We start from the raw sequence: 21220 nt of genomic DNA, 5'->3' as shown, positions 1-21220 counted from the left end.
AATGCTTTGCACACACATACAAAAACTCAAAAAGTTTTTTTAGGCATTCAAAAATGTTCGATATGTGCCCCTTTAGTGATTCGGCAGACATCAAGCCGATAATCAAGTTCCTCCCACACTCGGCGCAGCATGTCCCCATCAATGAGTTCGAAACGGTAAGGCTTCTGCTTTAGCCTTTTCCGTAAGATTTTCCGAACCGTCGGCTGTGGTACGTTTAGCTCCCTGCTTGCTTTATTCGTCGACTTCCGCGAGCTACGCGTGAAACTTGCCCGCACGCGTTCAACCGTTTCTTCGCTCACTGCAGGCCGACCCGTTGATTTCCCCTTACAGAGGCATCCAGAAGCTTTAAACTGCGCATACCATCGCTGAATGGAGTTAGCAGTTGGTGGATCTTTGTTGAACTTCGTCCTGAAGTGTCGTTGCACTGTTATGACTGACTGATGTGAGTGCATTTCAAGCACGACGTACGTTTTCTCGGCTCCTGTCGCCATTTTGTCTCACTGCGCTCTCGAGTGCTCTGGCGACGGAAACCTGAAGTGCGGCTTCAGCCGAACAAAACTTTATGAGTTTTTCTACGTAGCTGTAGTGTGTCGTGACCATATGTCAACGAATGGAGCTACAGTGAATTTATGAAATTGCTTCAATCATTTGTAATAGCCCTGTACTTGCGTCTCCTCGAAACGAATATGGTGGTTACCTGGCTGGAAAGCATGCTCCGCAGCAGCTGATCGTTCTTCTACAATTGCCCTTGTGCTCTTCCAAACGTCTCGAAACAATTCTTTTAGTGGTACCCACATAAACATCTCCACAGCTGCATGGGATCCTATACACTCTAGCTTTTTCCAATGGTTTGCGAGCGTCCTTGGCAGGCTTAAGGTATTCCTGTATCTTCCTGGTGGGCTTGTAAATTACGGTAATATTCCGCTTCGTCAAGATCCTCCCTTTTCTTTCCGTTACATTTTTAACAAACGGCAGGAAAACCTTAGATTTTGCAGTAACCTGTACGTCACTATGATTTATGCGTGGCTGTCTCAACGCACGTTTTATTTCGGTGGACGAATATCCGTTCTTCATTAGTGCATTGTGGAGATATTCCATCTCAGCGTTGAGCAACTCAGGTTCACAAATATTTCTAGCTCTGTCCGCTAACGTCTTGATAACACCCCGCTTCTATTGTGGGTGGTGGTTCGAATCCCGGTGCAAATAACGGTCCTTGTGCGTGGGTTTGCGGTATACTGAGTAGCTTGTTTATCACCAGCTGGACGATTCGCGCAACAAACAGTAAACTATTGAACAGCTTACATTAGCTTAAAATACTTGTCATTGAACTCACGTGAATAATTTTGGCACTAAAACTGGAATCAACCAGTCCGAATATAGTACCCGTATGATCAACAAGAGATCTGAGAAACAATTTATACGCGACAAAATAGTATCAACATTTCAGTGCTGTGCGAAAATTGATGAACTCAAACTTAATTTTTCCGCAAATAAATTTTCTACAAGAAAAAGTGGTGGAACATTTTCTGTTGGCTAAAAACAAGGTGACCTTTTTTCAGAGAGATATTTTTATAGCACTTTCAGGTTGGAGTAATTTTCTGCGTGGTAATCGATAAAACTTAAAATGCTCGATCAAATAGTGTAACATCATTTTGTATAGGGCCGGTCTTAATTCTGCTTTGGTACATCATCGGTTATGCACGTCCAAAGATTTTTCGATAATTTTAAGCCACTTATGTTTAAAATCTTTAACGTATGAAAAATGAAACATTAATAAACTGTGATAACCATTTTAATTACGTCCAAATGCAGCGATGAAAATGCAAGGCATTTCTGTGAACTTGAACCAGTTCGCACAACTCTGAAACACAGAAGTGGTCTGCGTAAAAAAAGTAACAAGAAACTTGCTTTTTGTACATAAAATCCGAATGAAGCTAGATTTTTGAAGGCAAATTTTCAATTTTGACGTAAGAATGCATTTTTTTACTTCTGTAATGCACTTTAAACCGTTTCCGCGCATTCAGTTCACGTAAGAACGAATTTTACATGCGACGTTTAGCTCGACTTTAAACCATCGTATCTCGAAAGATTATATGAGAAAAGATATTAGTTTTGACTTTGTACATTTATCTAACTTCGTGCTAAGTTTGAAATCGTAACTACAAGTTTAAAATGCAGAAGTGACGCGCTTCAAGAATCTCAAAGAAAAATGTGTTTTTGCCTGTGAAAAGCAAATGAAGCAAGATTTTCTCAAACGCTTAAAACTTATCTTACACGAAGATCTGATACACCGGTGATCCAGATATGAACTATCAAACTCGCTCCAGTCCCGAGTTGTAGAATGGTAACTGTTTTTGCACGTGAAATTCGAAAGGTGCACATACAAATGGTGTTATTCGCATTAATTTCAGCCCAATTAAAATCTTTTGCAATAGAACCTAACCGATTCGCACAATTCGCCTGGGGGCCAACTCCTGTCCATACATATTTGTTACAGCTTCCGCGCAATAACAAAATGTATGGACAGGAGTTGTTTACGTAAATTTCATCATTACATCAAAATGTGGTACCTACTTAATTATCGGGTATCAATCTTCATCCATTATTTTGTAAATTTTGCTATATCTCTGACATGTACGATATTTTTCTTACTCTGTCGCACACTTCCTTTCGCCGACCCAAAGATGTAATCATAATAAATGTGAACTTTGCAAGTGTATATTTTGCTCCAGATACGTCACAAACTTGATGACATTTTTATAATGCACACAATTGTCTGAATTTAGTACTGAAACACAAATAGCAAGCATTAGCGCTATGGGAAACATCATTACAGTCACAAGGCACCATTATTACATTGGACCTGACAGTGTGTTATTGCCATTTTTTTATTTTACTGATAAAATTATCCAGATCATTTCACAACTGTTATTACCGGCTTCGGGTTCAAATGGTTCAAATGGCTCTGAGCACTATGGGACTTAACATCTGAGATCATCAGTCCCCTAGAACTAAGAACTACTTAAACCTAACTAACCTAAGGACACCACGCACATCCATGCCCGAGGCAGGATTCGAACCTGTGACCGTAGCGGTCGCGCGGTTCCGGACTGAAGCGCCTAGAACCGCTTGGCCACACTGGCCGGCCCGGCTTCGGGGCACTATGCTATTTTTGCACATATGTACAGAAACAAATCCACAAAAGCATTTTCATCCCTTGATATTTAATGAATTTTTATACTTAATTCATTTTGGTAGCTAAAAAGATATGATAGTATTCTATATCTTGGCTTACAGGAGTGATATTAAAATTTTCCCATGTGTATATGTTTGTTATAAATACTGCGAAGTGCATGCCAAAAGTCATGGTTCTATCTTTTGTAGTTTGTAAGTGAAGTGTACCTGTATAACGGTAATGTTGATTCTGAGCAAGTGCCCTGTTAATCTGAGCTTACTGTTTCCTTGCCTTTCCATATTGCTGGAGCCACATTTCTTACAGACATATGGCAATTTCACTGGAATGGACGACAACTCAGTGTGAGTCAACCTGTATCCAGTGCTGTTTTGACATTCATCACTGTTGTTACTTAATATTTACACATTGTTACCTTCCGTCGAGAGCTCCTGGGTGGCAACTTCATATGTTCAAAACATGTAGTATCGTCAGACATTACCTCGTTTCCACTACCGGCGTTGCCTGCTTTTTAATAAACCACGCACGCGCTTCTTGCAGATCTTCATAATGACTTTTAGTTTAGAATGAGTAACACTTAGAACAAAGTACAACGACCAAGTTATTCAAATAACGCAAATAAGTAATCAAATTTGGTAAACAGAGATTACGATTGCCTGTATTTCCAAGGAGACTATCCAGCTATCACAGATGACGTACAAGAAAAGTAGTAAGTTTGCTTTAATGAAGTGCTCAGAAATTCTAATTACATAGCTACTAAGAAAACTAATATTGAAGAGTCTCTTCGGCAGGTGGGCGTGACACGATGAGCACATTGTGCTTTTAATTCTCTTTTATGGCACATAGGATGCGATTGGGATTGTCAAACTGCAGGAGAGTATTGTCAATCAGTTGTACCAATGAATAAAAGATAGATCTAAATGTGACATTAACTTTCTCAGAATCCTGGCCGTGATCAACAGTTACACACGTTGATTCTCTATCCGCCGTAAACGTGTGTTTTGTCAGTTATTTTCCGAAAGATGAAAAGTGGCTTTGACACTGAAGATTTGCCTGCGAAGTCGTCGTATTGAAGGTAGATCTGCACCTCAAAGCAGATATGCAGACTGAGCAATTTGTCGTCACGGCTTATGGCTTGCAGAAGCAGCTTTTTGTACGACTTCACTTTTTATCGCAGACCAAGGATTTTTCGCACTGCTGGCTGAGAGATTGACTTTGTAGAACTTCCCAGCAACACGTCCCTCGCCTGGCCCATTGGCTGTTTTCGTACGCCCTGTCGGCCAGAACGTTTTGGATTGCACTAACAACCATCATCCTCGAATTTGTTGTAGCATTTCACTGCATGTTGTTGCAAACTGGCACTTTTTTGGGAAACGTGCCACAGCACGCTCACTACTGAGTGCCCATGGTCAGGTTCTAGCACACAAAATGCTGTCTCTGACTGGTTCGTTGCCGTTTCAGCAATTACTGTAGGTGAGACCTCTCTCTGCGATTTTCCAAAGTAGACGTTAAGATATTCAGATACACTGATTTTTTAAAATCTTTCACGGATTTCATAATTACCCTGTGTAGGTATGCTACACACGCTAATGTATTAAGGGGAGGTTTACTATCTTTGGCCCGAAAAAAGCATGTTCTTTGAGAATTTTCTTCTCGGGATGTGTTATAGATATCAATGTCAAATTTGGTCAAAATGTTTATTGATATTTTCTCTACAGACTGTAATTTTTCCACCGGAAATGTCGAGGGGCAAAGGTGGAAGCGCCGTCGGAACGAAAGAAAATTTCGAAGTAGGCCTCCACGCGTGGTATGTCACAGGTCAGCCGGCTCGTCTGAAATCAAAATTGAGTTGACGTTAGCGAAGTATATGATTCTTTAGGAGTTGTACCTCGCTTAAGTTCTTTGGAGCATAGGAAACAAAATTGCGGCCATTTTGGAAAAAATGATTTTTTTCAACGATTTTTCGCTTTCGTCGGCGAAGTAAAAATATTTATAGTTGATGGATCCGAATAAAAACTTTACATCTCCTAGACAATTTAGTTAGCTTCGTCGAAAACAAAGAATCATGCCAGCTGATCTGAAGTTAGCATACGGCGCGATAAAAAAAATGTCATTTCGAGCAAAACGCGTTTGAAGTTTTGACTACATATAAATGCAATATTATGCAACTTACGCTCAATCTGCTATTCCGGGTCCTTAAACCAGTCCTTCCTCTTCCTCATAGAGGGCGTTCTGCTCGATCTGGGTCATCCTGCGCTGCTCCAGAGCCGCTCGTAGGGCCGGTGACAAGCGGTTTTCGGCCGCTTGAATCCGGTGGTCGTCCGAATGCTTGGCGAACTGCTTCGAATAGAGTCCCACGGTGACGTCCGTCGCTGTCATGGTCTTCATAATTGCTGAATACCCTTCGTTGAAGCTGCTCACAGCCAGGAAAGTCGCAGTCTCCACAGTCTTAGCACCAGAATACAAATTCTTGGGAGCTAACTTCCAAACACACGCTTTCAAACTTTCATTTGAATTTTGTATGTTTCCTCCCAAGCACCGGTACAATAAAAAAAAAACTGGTGCTTGGAAAAGGCCGATTTCAGGCAGGTGCATTTTTTTGTTCAACCGCGAATAACATACATTTCCTTTCCGTATTCGGAAATACCGTTTCAGGGGTGGATTCTAAACACTTTTATGGATCCAAAAACGAAATTAAAAAATCGACTTTTTGAACCAAAAGATAGTAAACTTCCCCTTAAGAACGTCAACTGTCCATATACGATAGCGTGCTGAAAATCAATGTCTCCCGAATTTTTATGTGAAAAATCTTAAACAGTCTTAAATGACACAAGCTTTATTAACATTATAAATGTTTGTTCTTCATATCTACATATTTGAAGTGCTTGACTTCTAAAATTTTAGGCACCTCTTCCACTATACACCACCTCCTAATAAAACCAAAAGTTCCAGTTTTTGAAGATTTATGATAGAACTAACAAGGAGAAATCACTTTCTATAAAATACTGTTTTGAAATGCAGGTTTCTGAAAGGTAATTGCTTATAATCAAAACAATAAAACTACAAGATATGATACAAACAACAGGTGCTACCGTGTCTGTCTCCTAGCTGTGTCGCCTTACTTCCTGGTTCTGCTTGATACTTACGACAGAAGTTGGTTGTCTTCGCCACTACGACATCATCTTTTCAACTGCTGCCAGCAGCAACAGTTTCATTGTAGGTGCTCGGTGATGTGTGTCCAGCATTGATAATTACTTACTGGTATAGCATTTAGCGATGGATGATGGAAGGCCTATATGGGACCCGTACAATTTCAGCTCTCGAAGAGTTAGCAAAAGCAAAACACACGCACAGCAGCTCGCCCCCACTCCCCTGACCAGCGGACCAAGTTCGTTATCCATTTTCACGTTCACTTGTGCCGGTGAAGAAGCAAATTTAATACACGTATACTACCTCAAGTCTCCGGCGCCGACTTCTTCCCGTGACTTAAACAAGAATCTCTGGTTGGTTTGGGACTGTAAGGTGGATGATAGATGACAGTGAACCAAAAGGTGTTGGATTGCTGAAGATGCTGCACTCGTGTGTGATCTGGCCCTGTCGTGCTGAAGTAGATAGTGCTCCATGTGGAGACGAAAACTTCGAATCAGAAACTCCATTACAGTACGCTGCTTCTCACGCACCTATATACACTACTGGCTATTAAAGTTGCTACACCAAGAAGAAATGCAAATGATAAACGGGTATTCATTGGACAACAATATTATACTAGAACTGACATGTGATTACATTTTCACGCAATTTGGGTGTTTAGATCCTGAGAAATCAGTACCCACAACAACCACCTCTGGCCGTAATAACGGCCTTGATACGCCTGGGCTTTGAGTCAAACAGAGCTTCGATGGCGTGTACAGGTTCAGCTGCCCATGCAGCTTCAACACGATACCACAGTTCATCAAGAGTAGTGACTGGCGTATTGTGACGAGACAGTTGGTCGGCCACCATTGACCAGACGTTTTCAATTGGTGAGAGATCTGGACAATGTTCTGGCCAGGGCAGAAGTGGAACATTTTCTGTATCCAGAAAGGCCCGTACAGGACCTGCAACATGCGGTCGAGCATTATCCTGCTGAAATGTAGGGTTTCGCAGGGACCGAATGAAGGTTTGAGCCACGGGTCGTAACACATCTGAAATGTAACGTTCACTGATCAAAGTGCCGTCAATGTGAACAAGAGGTGACCGAGACGTGTGACCAATGGCACACCATACCATCACGCTGGGTGATTCTCCAGTATGTCGATGACGAATTGACGCTTCCAATGTGCGTTCACCGCAATGTCGCCAAACACGGATGCGACCAACATGATGCTATATACAGAATCTGGATTCATCCGAAAAAATGGCGTTTTGCCATTCGCGCATACAGGTTCGTCGTTGAGTACACCATCGCAGGCGCTCCTGCCTGTGATGCAGCGTCAAGGGTAACCGCAGCCATGGACTCCGAGCTGATAGTCCATGCTTTTGGAAGCGTCGTCGAACTGTTCGTGCAGATGGTTGTTGTCTTGCGAACGTCCCCATCTGTTTACTTAGGGATCTAGACGTGGCTGCGCGATCCGTTACAGCCATGCGGATATGATGCCTGTCATCTCGACTGCTAGTGATACGAGGCCGCTGGGATCTAGCACGGCGTTCTGTATTACCCTCCTGAACCCACCCATTCCATATTCTGCTAACAATCATTGGATCTCGACTAACGCGAGCAGCAATGTCGCGATACGATAAACCGCAATGGCGATAGGCTACAATCCGACCTTTATCAAAGTCGGAAACGTGATGGTACGCATTTCTCCTCCTTACACGAGGCATCACTACAACATTTCACCAGGCAACGCCGGTCAATTGCTGTTTGTGTATGAGAAATCGGCTGGAAACTTTTCTCATCTCAGCACGTTGTAGGTGTCGCCACCGGCGCCAACCTTGTGTGAATGCTCTGAAAAGCTAATCATTTGCATATCACAGTATCGTCTTCCTGTCGGTTAAATTCCGCGTCTGTAGCACGTCATCTTCGTGGTGTAGCAATTTTAATGGCCAGTAGTATATTAAATATTATGATCTTCCTCTACTTAACCAATCCATAAAAATTTGGAGTTAAGAGGTATCCCCTACTGCCATAGTTAATCAGTGGTCAGTACGAGCAGTGACATCTTCCCTCTCTTACGAATCCGGAAGTGTAACGGACCTAACAGGTCGTTTCAATGTGGTACTCGTGTTAGACTAGCTGACGAGAAGACTACTAGACAAATCAGGCTGCAGAATACTTAGCAAATCGAGGTGCTGCAAAAAAATTCGCACGCAAAAATATATGTATGTATGATTAGATCATAAAATTACATAGCTGAAAAGACTCAGTGAGATTTGTAGGAATTTAAGCTTTTTGAGGAATCTACACACAGAATTGAATGCATGTGAATTTTCAGCTTGAGTGAACAGCTCGGAAGAGTCGATACCCTGTGTGTTACTCTCTGCACAATACACTGGTGTAATTGGATTCACAATAATTAGTATGGACATCCTCATGCATTGAAAAGTAGCATGTTTGTTCTCTGCTAACGACATCGCAAAAGCCGCATTGCTCTGGACGCACTGTTACTGTTCCGCGCTAAACTGTGAATGATATGCAAAGCTCATCCTGTCAAATTTATTCTAATTTCTTGAATGCGAAAACAGTTTCCTTAATGTTGACACTAACGCAGGAAAATTCTCAATGCTCTTGTATACAGTGATAAGTAATCAAATTAATAAACCATGCCACAAAACATATGAGACATCGACTCTTAACACAACGCTCAAACTAACCACTGAATCAGACTATAATCCACAAACTGTTTACCGATAAGCTTTTCATTCGTTCTCATGTCGTATGTAAGATGACATAAATCCAGTTACAGTTCAATAAACTAGAATAAATGATGCAGACAGTCTACAGTTTATGGTATTTTGACTCAAGATGTGAGAAAAAACTTTAACTTAGATAAGAAATAAGAAAACAAGTTTAAGTGTTGTCCTCTGTTGCATCATAACTTCTGCCATGCAGTTCACAGTGCTTATGCATTGTAGATGTAGAGACATGTGGACAGTGCAAAAACCTTTGTTTCGCATTTGAATAGTATAAAATGAGTGAGATTTTTATGGCATTTTTTCACTCTTCAAGTTAGCTAGCTCCAGCCATGTAAATGTTATCATTACAATACCATGTTCGAGAACATAAAATTCCTAGCGATTAATTTACGTATATTTATCACTAGTGACAAATCATTTCCTTGCACTAATCTCTGAAAGCAGGAAGTGATAAGGTTACACTCCATTTTAAGCTATATACCACCCCTAACTCAGTATGTGAGCTAGTTATGAGGCTGGGAAGAGGCAACGGCATATCATGTGAAGAACATGACGTAGCAATATGAAGACTGCCTTTAAAGTATTTACATTAAAAATGGAAGATAATTTTTAGTACATATCGTTTTATTGGTTCTAAATAGATTTTCTTTTAAAATTAATACGCGTTTGCAGGTCCTCAAACCAGTCCTGTGAACATTGTCTCAGTCCTGATGTTGGACCTGGAAATCGTAGTTCTGAAAGGATCCTAAATATTCTTGTAGACCTATCAACTCAAATTTTATTAAAGATAATGAGACATTACAAAATGGGCAACTATAAATAGGGCTGTAAGACATTAATTCGCCGTTTCTCTCATCGAACAATTAATGAGATGTGACGATGAAGAATAATGCAAAGTTTACGTTTGTTCTTCCTGAATTGAGCGATGACCTGAGGCAAACTAATTCTTAGGCACCGTTCAGTATTGATCGTTCTTCGACCTTTTAAATCAATGGCTACGAGAAGTCTGGTGTTACCAAGGAAATAAGTTATTAATTCCGTGAAAAATTTCCCCTAATGAAAAGATTTTGTATATTTTGGTTCTTCTAAGAGCACCCAAACCATCGATTGTTACTCAGTATCCGACTGTTAGGAATATGTTTAAGTCTGTGATATTACGATGTTGGATGCGGATTTGGTGTTTCATCAAACTTATATGTGGAATATCTCTTTATAACAATGGACACCAGTACGGTATGAGCTTCGGGAATATTCTGCCTAATTTCTGGGAACTAACCTTCGTTTCTTACTTGTTTACATGCAAAAGCAAAAAAATATTAAAAACAAAAAATAAAAAAGAATACAAAGAAGAAATTATCCGAATGGGACGGAAATCAGTATATGTGACGTACACGTACAGAGAAACAAATTATTTCAGTTTCTGAAAAAGTGAATGGTTTATTCATGAGAAAGAGTTTTACAAATTGACTAAGTCAGTAACGTGTGGGTCCACCTCTGGTCCTAATGCAAACATTTATCCGGCTTGGGACTTATAGCTAGGATTGTTGGGTGTCCTCCTGAGGGATGCCCGCCCTTATAGCTGAGTAGTCAGCGTGACGGATTGCCGTACTACGGGCCCGGGTTCGATTCCTGGCTGGGCCGGGGATTTTCTTTGCTCAGGGACTGGGTGTTGTGCTGTCTTCATCATCATTTCATCCCCATCTGGCGCGGAGGTCGCCCAATGTGGCGTTGAATGTAGTAAGACCTGTACCAAGGCGGCCAGACCTGCCTCACGCTCATTTTCATTTTCTCCTGAGGGATATCGTGCCGCACTTTGTCCAGTTGGCGCGTTAAATCTACAAAATCCCGAGCTGGTAATTGGGTCCTGGCTGCACTGCTCCAGACGTTGTCAACCAAGAAGAAATCCGGTGGCCTCGCTGGCCAAGGTACGGCTTGTCAAGAAAGAAGACAGCAGTAACAACCCACGCCGCGTGCGGGCTGGCATTATCTTGCTGAAATGTAAGCCCAGGGTGGCTTGCCACTAAGGACATCAAAGCTGCGTCGAGAATACATTCGACATATCGCTGTGCTGTAAGGGTGCCGCCGATGACAACCACAGGTGTCCTGTTATGAACAGAAATGGCACCCCAGACAGTCGCTGCCGGCTGTGGGACCATATGGCGGGCGGCAGTGTCCAAACGCTGTCCTGGGTTTCAAATGTTTCAAATGGCTGTGAGGACTATGGGACTCAACATCTGAGGTCATCATACCCCTATAACTTAGAACTACTTAAACCTAACTAACCTAAGGACATCACACACATCCATGCCTGAGGCATGATTCGAACCTGCGACCGTAGCGGTCGCGCGGTTCCAGACTGAAGCGCCTAGAACCGCTCGGCCACACCGGCCGGCTGTCCTGTTTTTCTCCAGACACGTCTTCGCTAGTCACCGAGGCTCAGTTCGAAGTGAGACTCATTGCTAGGGACAATTCAACTCCAGTCAGTGAGAGTCCAGGCCGAATGTGCCAAAATCACTGCAAACGGGCTTGTTGGTGTCAACGGAAGGCGGCGGGAAGGGCACTGTGAGCTAAGCTCGCTTTCTATGAGCTGCCTATAAATGGTGCGGGCATTCGCTGAAGCACCAGCTGGTAATCACGAATCCGGGGCTCGGAGTGCCTCTCTGACGCCGGCCTGGGTGGCCGAGCGGTTCTAGGCGCTACAGGCTGGAACCGCGCGGCCGCTTCGGTCGCAGGTTCGAATCCTGCCTCGGGCATGGATGTCTGTGATGTCCTTAGGTTACTTAGGTTTAAGTAGTTCTAAGTTCTAGGGGACTGATGACCTCAGCAGTTAAGTCCCATAATGCTCAGAGCCATTTGAACCATTTTCTTTTGCCTCTCTGACGATTGCTCGATCCTCACGTTCCGTCGTCTCTTTAGGTCGGACCGTTTCTTCCTGACGCTGTGATCGCCCATGGTTCACACATACCCGCCAGCATCATCGAAAACTGGCAATGCTCCTGATGAAATATATGGCGATTTTTTCCCTGGCATCGACGTGTCCTCTGTTTACTATCCTTACCAGCTACCTGGTAAAACTGGGCTGATCACACGTTCAGACAACGGCCGCTCAAGTTTCAAAGTTTACAATTTTTTATTTCTTGCCGATACCGGTATAAATATCAATTTGTGACCAATTGGAATAACTTCTTCCTGGTGCATCGCTGCTTTTCCTTTTGTCCTAGAGTACATGTTTTCATAAAAATCTACATCTACATCTACATCCATACTCCGCAAGCCACCTGATGGCATGTGGCGGAGGGTACCTTGAGTACATCTATCGGTTCTCCCTTCTATTCCAGTCTCGTATTGTTCGTGGAAAGAAAGATTGTCGGTATGCCTCTGTGTGGGCTCTAATCTCTCTGATTTTATCCTCATGGTCTCTTCGCGACATACACGTAGGAGGGAGCAATATACTGCTTGACTCCTCGGTGAAGGTATGTTCTCGAAACTTCAACAAAAGTCCGAACTACTGAGCGTCTCTCTTGCAGAGTCTTCCACTGGAGTTTCTCTATCATCTCCGTAACGCTTTCGCGATTACTAAATGATCCTGTAACGAAGCGCGCTCCTCTCAGTTGGATCTTCTCTATCTCTTCTATCAACCCTATCTGGTACGGATCCCACACTGGTGAGCAATATTCAAGCAGTGGGCGAACAAGCGTACTGTAACCTTCTTCCTTTGTTTTCGGTCTGCATTTCCTTAGGACTCTTCCAATGAATCTCAGTCTGGCATCTGCTTAACCGACGATCAACTTTATATGATCATTCCACCTTAAATCACTCCTAATGCCTAATCCCAGATAAGTTATGGAATTAACTGCTTACAGTTGCTGACCTGCTGTATTGTAGCTAAATGATAAAGGATCTTTCTTTCTATGTATTCGCAGCACGTTACAATTGTATGCATTGAGATTCAATTGCCATTTCCTGCACCATGCATCAGTTCGTTGCAGATCCTCCGGCATTTCAGTACAATTTTCCATTGTTACAACCTCTCGAGATACCACATCATCTTCTGCAAAAAGCCGCAGTGAACTTTCGATATTATCAACAAGGTCATTTATGTATATTGTGAATAGCAACGGTCCTACGACACTCCTCTGCGGTACACCTGAAATCACTCTTACTTCGGGAGACTTCTCTTCATTGAGAATGACAATGAATGCCACGAATGAAATTCCTTTTGTGCATAAAGTTGGAACCAATTTTTGTCAGATAACCGTAGCTAAGCGCTGCCGTCTGCGCTAGCACCTAGATGGATGACCACCCGGTCTGTCGAACGCTGTTGGTAAGCGGGGTGTAGTCAGCCCTTGTGAGGAAAATTGAGGAGCTCATTGATTGAGGAGTAGCCGCTCCGCCGGAAACTGGAAACGGCAAGGAGAGCACTGTAATCATCAACACATCCCTCCATATCTACCTGCAGTGACGGATATAGGTTGAGGATGATACGGCGGTCGGTTCGTACCGTTATGTTCTTCCGAGACCGGTTTGGACGGAGTTTAGTTTAGATATACACTACTAGTCATTAAAATTGCTAAACCAAGAAGAAATGCAGATGATACACGGGTATTTATTGGACAAATATATTATACTAGAACTGACATGTGATTACATTTTCACGCAATTTGGGTGCATAGATCCTGAGAAATCAGTACCCACAACAACCACCTCTGGCCGTAATAACGGCCTTGATACGCCTGGTAAGGGAGTCAAACAGAGCTTGGATGGCGTGTACAGGTACAGCTGCCCATGTAGCTTCATTACGATACCACAGTCCATCAAGAGTAGTGACTAGCATATTGTGACGAGCCAGTTGCTCGGCCACCATTGACCAGACGGTTTTAATTGGTGAGAGATCTGGAGAATATGCTGGCTAGGGCAGCAGTCGAACATCTTCTATATCGAGAAAGGCCCGTACAGAACCTACAACATGCGGTCGTGCATTATCCTGCTGAAATGTAGGGTTTCGCAAGAATCTAATGAAGGATAGAGCCACGCGTCGTAACACATCTGAAATGTAACGTCCACTGTTCAAAGTGCCGTTGATGCGAACAAGAGGTGACCGAGACGTGTAACCAATGGCACCCCATACCATCACGCTGGGTGATACGCCAGTATCTCGATGACGAATACACGCTTCCAATGTGACTTCACAGCGATGTAGCCAAACACGGATGCGACCATCATGATGCTATAAACAGAATCTGTATTCATCGGAAAAAATGACGTTTTGCCTTTCGTGCACCCAGGTTCGTCGTTGAGTACACCATCGCAAGCGCTCCTGTCTGTGATACAGCGTCAAGGGTAACCGCAGCCATGGTCTCCGAGCTGATAGTCCATGCTGCTGCAAACGTCGTCGAGCTGTTCGCGCAGTTGGTTGTTGTCTTGCAAACGTCCCCATCTGTTGACTCAGGGATCGAGACGTGGCTGCACGATCCGTTATAGCCATGCGGATGAGATGCCTGTCATCTCGACTGCTGGTGGTACAAGGCCGTTGGGATCCAGCACGTCGTTGCGTATTACCCTCCTGAACCTATGAATTCCCTATTCTGCTAACAGTCATCGGATCTCGACCAACGCGAGTAGCAATGTCGCGATACGATAAACCGCAATCGCGATAGGCTACAATCCGACCTTTATCAAAGTCGGAAACGTGATGGTAAACATTTCTCGTCCTTACACGAGGCATCACAACAACGTTCCACCAGGCAACGCCGGTCAACTGCTGTTTGTGTATGAGAAATCAGTTGGAAACTTTCCTCATGTCAACACGTTGTACGTGTCGCCATTGGCGCCAATCTTGTGTGAATCCTTTGAAAAACTAATCATTTGCATATCACAGTATCGTCTTCCTGTCGGTTAAATTTCGCGTTTGTAGCACGTCATCTTCGTGGTGTAGCAATTTTAATGGCCAGTAGTGTATTTAATGGTGGCCAGTGCTTACTTTGCTAAATGGAAAGGTAGTGGACTTAAACGAATATGAAAGTGTGTTTTATGATCACTCTCACTTCCAACAAACCCATTATCTTATTTAATGAACGTGTGAATAACCCACTTTACAGGCGAATCATCTGCAATGATCATACGTGGCTCAGACTGACGAAATAGACGTTTTTTGGCAAGAAAGCTAAATTTAAAATGCATAGCTGTTACGTCGATCATAATATGATAAACTGCCAGCTCCCCATATTATTACTTACATCCTGACCACTAACACACGCAAGGAATGTCAAAAGCGTTCTGCTGATTGCAATTCTTGAAGTGCGTATTCTGACTGCAAAACTACATGTTTTTGACAAGTGCTCCTGCTGATTGCAGAGAACTTTTAATGATTCATGGTGCAGTTAAATACAGAATACACTATATAACCCATTTAACGAAATTAACAGGAATGTGAATAAATCTCAGAAGCCGATATTCAGTTGATAATTATTTCATCTAAAACAGAATCATCGATACAAGAATGCATACAATTACCCGAGCATGAAACACGTATCGTACTGGACCACCACGAATGAAAGAACTGAACAAGAAATAATTCTATATGCATTGGGAAATGATGGAAATATTTAACTAAACTAGAGTGTGATGATTTGAACAAACTCACTCTTTGGCTGGACCAATGAAAGCTCAGTTATGTACCGTATGCCTTGAAACTATGCACCTCCCTCGACGAGGAACGTTTAGTTTGCGCATTACATATCTGAAAATCTTGCAAACCATTTTAAGCCTGGCTGCACAATGTAAGCCCGAATCTTACCATACATTTGTAAATCGTGGCTTCAGAATGACGAACAGAAAACAGCATCGATGCAAGTTAGTTTGTTGCTCGTCCACAGCAGTGCTGCAGCTCCCGGAACCGCCGACAGGAATCCCAGGCAAGAGTGGAAAGCTTTCTGTGGTTCAAACAGCGTGCTCACAGAGAAATACGCTGCCGCACTCACCCCCCATTGGTTACCGCTACAACTCAAAGAAGAGATCCCTTGTCAGCTAATCAAAGACTGTGATACCTTCAGTAACTGGTCACTTGGTAGAAAACATTGTTAAAGTATGCTTGCGATCCAGGATACGCGGAAGAAAGAATTTGTCTGAAAATTGTGATTGTGACAAGATGTGTTAATAACAATTCGACCAGTCGAATATTTTGAGCAGTTTCTTATAGGAATTGAGACAAGTGTGGAATGATCTTTGCACACACTGCGCAAAATATCTAGGCAACAGATCTGTTCATGCAATACCGAATGTACCGCCATCTTACATTAGCCTAACGCCCTCATAATCTGACATGTCGATCCTTCTCAACTGTATTGCACGCACCATTGATGAATACACGTCTGAACGAAGAGCGTATAATGTGAATTGTAAACACAGACATTGTACAATAAAGTAGTAAGTATTTTATGCCTCGCCGGGTTAAACAACGGTAACAACGAACATTCCTCCCTAATGTGTGTGCGAGCATTAGGTTGTACGGAAGACGGTGAGATATGGAGATTTGGGTGGGTCCTGGAGGCGTGCATTGGTAGCCGAAATGCTAAAAGCGACAGCTCGCAAAGCGGAAAATTTCGGTTAGAGTCCAGGTCTCTGTAATATCCCACCTCCTTCTTTCTTCCATCTGTTGTCCACATTAAACAACTCCCAATCCAAGTAATTAATAAGCGAAATCTTTTATGGAGATTTGAGAGAAGCTATGATTACAATAAACTTTCAAGTTTACTTAGCTTTTCATTTGAGATAGCACCAGATCTTCTTGTCCAGGAGTCTGATTCTTGAAGCTGAAAATCTAACACCAGCTCGTCACGGTTCGTTTGAACCAAGTAAATTGGAAGATGGTTGTTGCAGAATTTTTTACGTAAATATATTTTCCACTGACTTTCTCACGTAAATCATACAGTATTCTGATTTTTCACATTAAGAAAGCAGAAATTACATTGTTCGCACCAATTGTACGAAAATACGTCCGATCACATCAGATAAAAGATTCCGAATCTCACACTCTGCTGAAATAACAATCTTCCAAAGTGTGTACAATTTTTCTTATTACTAGTTTCACTTACATCATTAATTTCGATTATTATTTCATAAATGAACCCAGAAATAAACATAGTAAACACTACAGCATTGATTAATTAATAATAGAAATTTTAAATGCGCAAATAATTCGTAATTTCAAATGTTTATAAAAAAAATAATCTTAACTGTGCTTTCAGAACTTGTGCTTATCAATTATAACATGTTGTTGCTGTGGTCTTCAGCCCAGAGACTGGTTTGATGCAGCTCTCCATGCTACTCTATCCTGTGCAAGCTTCTTCATCTCCCAGTACCTACTGCAACCTACATCCTTCTGAATCTCCTTAGTGTATTAATCTCTTGGTCTCCCTCTACGATTTTTACCCTCCACGCTGCCCTCCAATACTGAATTGGCGATCTCTTGATGCCTCTGAACATGTCCTACCAACCGATCCCTTCTTCTAGTCAAGTTGTGCCACAAATTTCTCTTCTCCTCGATTCTATAAGAATACCTCCTCATTAGTTATGTGATGTACCCACCTAATCTTCAGCATTCTTCTGTAGCACCACATTTCGAAAGCTTCTATTCTCTTCTTGTCCAAACTATTTATCGTCCAAGTTTCACTTCCATACATGGCTACACTCCATACAAATACTTTCAGAAACGACTTCCTGGCACTTAAATCTATATTCGATAGTAACAAATTTCTCTTCTTCAGAAACGCTTTTCTTGCCATATCCAGTCTACATTTTACATCCTGTCTATTCCACCATCATTAGTTATTTCCCTCAGCCTCGCCGGACTTAATTCGACTACATTCCATTATCCTCGTTTTGCTTTTGTTGATATTCATCTTATATCCTCCTTTCAAGACACTGTTCATTCCGTTCAGCTGCTCTTCCAGGTCCTTTGCTCCCTCCGACAGAATTACACTGTCATCGGTGAACTTCAAAGTTTTTATTTCTTCTCCATGGATTTTGATACCTACTCCGAATTTTTCTTTTGTTTTCTTTACTGCTTGCGAAATATACAGATTGAATAACATCGGCGAGAGGCTACAACCCTGTCTCACTATGTACCCAACCACTGCTTCCCTTTCATGTCCCTCGACTCTGATAACTGCTTTCTGGTTTCTGTAGATTTTGTAAATAGCCTATCGCTCCCTGTACTTTACTCCTGCCACCTTCAGAATACAACATAGAAACTAAAATATTTTATAAAGTAATTTCTCTTCATAAGTTTAAGCTTTAAATATAACATACTATGTATAAAATTATACGAAAGTTTTCAGAAAAGCAATTGAGACAATACAGACCCGTCCAAAATTCGAAAACTGGTGCTGTTATCGACAACTGCGGTTGAGGAAAAGTAATGCTAGAGGAGAAGATCGATCCCATTACACCTAGTAGAAATTTAAATGTTTCACCAGTGTACAGTACAGCTGAAGTCAATTTAGATTCGCAATTTGCAAATAAAATTTCGTAATAAATTGTAGTTGATTTGTCCCTTTACAGAAATCGTGAAAAAGTACACTACTGGCCATTAAAATTGCTACACAAAGAGGAAATGCATATGATAAACGGGTATTCATTGGACAAATATATTATACTAGAACTGACAGGTGATTACATTTTCACGCAATGTAGGTCCATAGATCCTGAGAAATCAGTACCCAGAACAACCACCTCTGGCCGTAATAAGGCCTTGATACGCCTGGTCATTGAGTCAAACAGAGCTTGGATGGCGTGTACAGGTACAGCTGCCCATGCAGCTTCAACACGATACCAGAGATCATCAGGAGTAGTGACTGGCGTATTGTGACGAGTCTGTTGCTCGGCCAACAATGACCAGACGTTTTCAGTTGGCGAGAGATCTGGAGAATGTACTGGCTAGGGCAGCAGTCGAACATTTTCTGTATCCAGAAATGCCGCCCGTACAGGACCTGCAACATGCGGTCGCGCATTATCCTGCTGAAATGTAGGGTTTCGCAGGTATCGAATGAAGGGTAGAGCACCGTGTCGTAACACATCTCAAATGTAACGTCCATGTGAACAAGAGGTGACCTACATGTTTAACCAATGGCACCCCATACCATCACGCCGGGTGATACGCCGGTATGGCGATGACGAGCACACGCTTCCAATGTGCGTTCACCGCGATGTAGCCAAACACGGATGTGGCCAGCATGATGCTATAAACAGAACTTGGATTCATCAGAAAAAATGACGTTTTGCCATTCGTGCACCCAGGTTCGTCGTTGAGTACACCATCGTCGGCGCTCCTGTCTGTGATGCAGCGTCAAGGGTAGCCGCAGCCATGGTCTCCCAGCTGCTGCGAACGTCGCCGAACAGTTCGTGCATATGGTTGTTGTCCTGCAAACCTCCCCATCTGTTGACTCAGGGATCGAGACGTGGCTGCACTATCCGTTAGAGCCATGCGGATAAGATGCCTGTCATCTCGACTGCTAGTGATACGAGGCCGTTGGGATCCAGCACGGCGTTCCGTATTACCCTCCTGAAACCACCGATTCCATATTCTGCTAACAGTCATTAGATCTCGACCAACGCGAGCAGCAATGTCGCGATACCATTAATCGCAATTGTGATAGACTACAATCCGATGTTTATCAATGTCGGAAACGTGATTTCTCCTCCTTACACGAGGCATCACAACAACGTTTCACCAGGCAACGCCGGTCAACTGCTGTTTGTGTATGAGAAATCGGTTGTAAACTTTCCTCATGTCAGCACGTTGTAGGTGTCGCCCCCGGCGCCAACTTTGTGCGAATGCTCTGAAAAGCTAATCATTTGCATATCACAGCATCTTCTTCCTGTAGGTTAAATTTCGCGTCTGTAGCACGTCATCGTCGTGGTGTAGCAATTTTAATGGCCAGTAGTGTAGTTAAACGAATATCGTCGCATAATTGCAACTTTTCCGCTGTACTATATTTTCCAAAGGTCGCTGGAAATTAGCTACTCGACCAGTTTCTTAACAGTTTCAGAAAAAAATGTTAAAATCACACCTCTTCAGTCTATTCTAGTCGTAGTTTGCCAAATCTTAGAAAGAGACTCTTGTAATCTACGACGTTATAATCCACTTCTAACTTAATGACTGCTTTATGTTGCTTCAGAACAGCGCAAATAGGTGCTGACACATGTTGGTCGGGTAATTAAGCGTATAACATTATTTTTGCAGGGCAAGGGCGTAATGAGGACCTTCTGGCTGCTCGACGAAGTGCCGGCTGCAGAAAACGGGCCCATTAAGCGCATCCAGTCTGGCAGCTTCAAGACGAGGGGTGAGCGGCTCTGAAGGGCCGGTGGTCCATCGTCGCTGGAGAGCGCCACTGCCTGGAAGCTCCACACACACACACTCACTCAGGCGGCCTGGCTAATCTCTCTCCGCACTTCCGTCCAACGCCTTTTCCCTCCTGCAGAGTCGAGGGAACACATTGGCGGAATCATACCCCAATTTTCCTGTATACGCAAAACACTGCCTTCGAAAAAATAGTGAGCTGTCAAATTGGGGTACGAAAGTTCCGTCTCGAACAACAGAGGGAAATGACAGTAAAGGAACAATTCCACGGCGCTAGAGACGCAGCGATGTGTATGTCACATTGTCAGAACATCACACTCTCTCTTCTCACGTGTGACGAGCTGAAGACTTGTGGAGTGACTGTGTGCAGAACGCGACTGGCTGCCGAGAATGTTCGGAATAGATAAACGAAGTCTCCACGATTTTGTTATCCGTAGAATTTGATAAAGTGACCTACCATGATGCTTGCCGTTAAATTGTGGATCAAAAATTCACAGTGTGTTGAGTACAGCCTGACTAGTCTAATTCATATTTCGAAAATACTATGAGAAATCAGTGTATTCTGTTCGAAGATTTTTGACAATCATATACCTAATATCAGAATGGCATCTGCTCAGTTTTCGTAAGCGAAACATGTTCTGTCGTCTGCTGCACAAACTTAGCGTAAGAGATCTCCGTGCGGGATATGTACTTCATTTCATTCCTGACAATCAATGTATACAATTTGTTCGTAGTTTTGGAGTTTACCGCCATTCTGTTGGTGTTGCGCTGCA

General features: G+C 42.8%; 1 protein-coding gene across 1 annotated transcript in view; it reads left to right on the top strand.

Moving 5' to 3' along the window:
- LOC126188367 (atrial natriuretic peptide receptor 1-like) overlaps nucleotides 1-20444 on the top strand; it is a 362237-nt gene extending 341793 nt beyond the window's left edge. The window contains exon 20 of the mRNA XM_049929966.1: nucleotides 20331-20444. Coding sequence (XP_049785923.1) covers nucleotides 20331-20444 — 114 coding nt within the window. The remainder of the gene's footprint in view (nucleotides 1-20330) is intronic.
- Nucleotides 20445-21220: the final 776 nt, after the last annotated feature.

Source organism: Schistocerca cancellata, chromosome 5 (assembly GCF_023864275.1).
Source record: "Schistocerca cancellata isolate TAMUIC-IGC-003103 chromosome 5, iqSchCanc2.1, whole genome shotgun sequence".
Lineage (NCBI taxonomy): Eukaryota > Metazoa > Arthropoda > Insecta > Orthoptera > Acrididae > Schistocerca > Schistocerca cancellata.
This window is presented reverse-complemented; position numbering and strand designations above follow the sequence as displayed.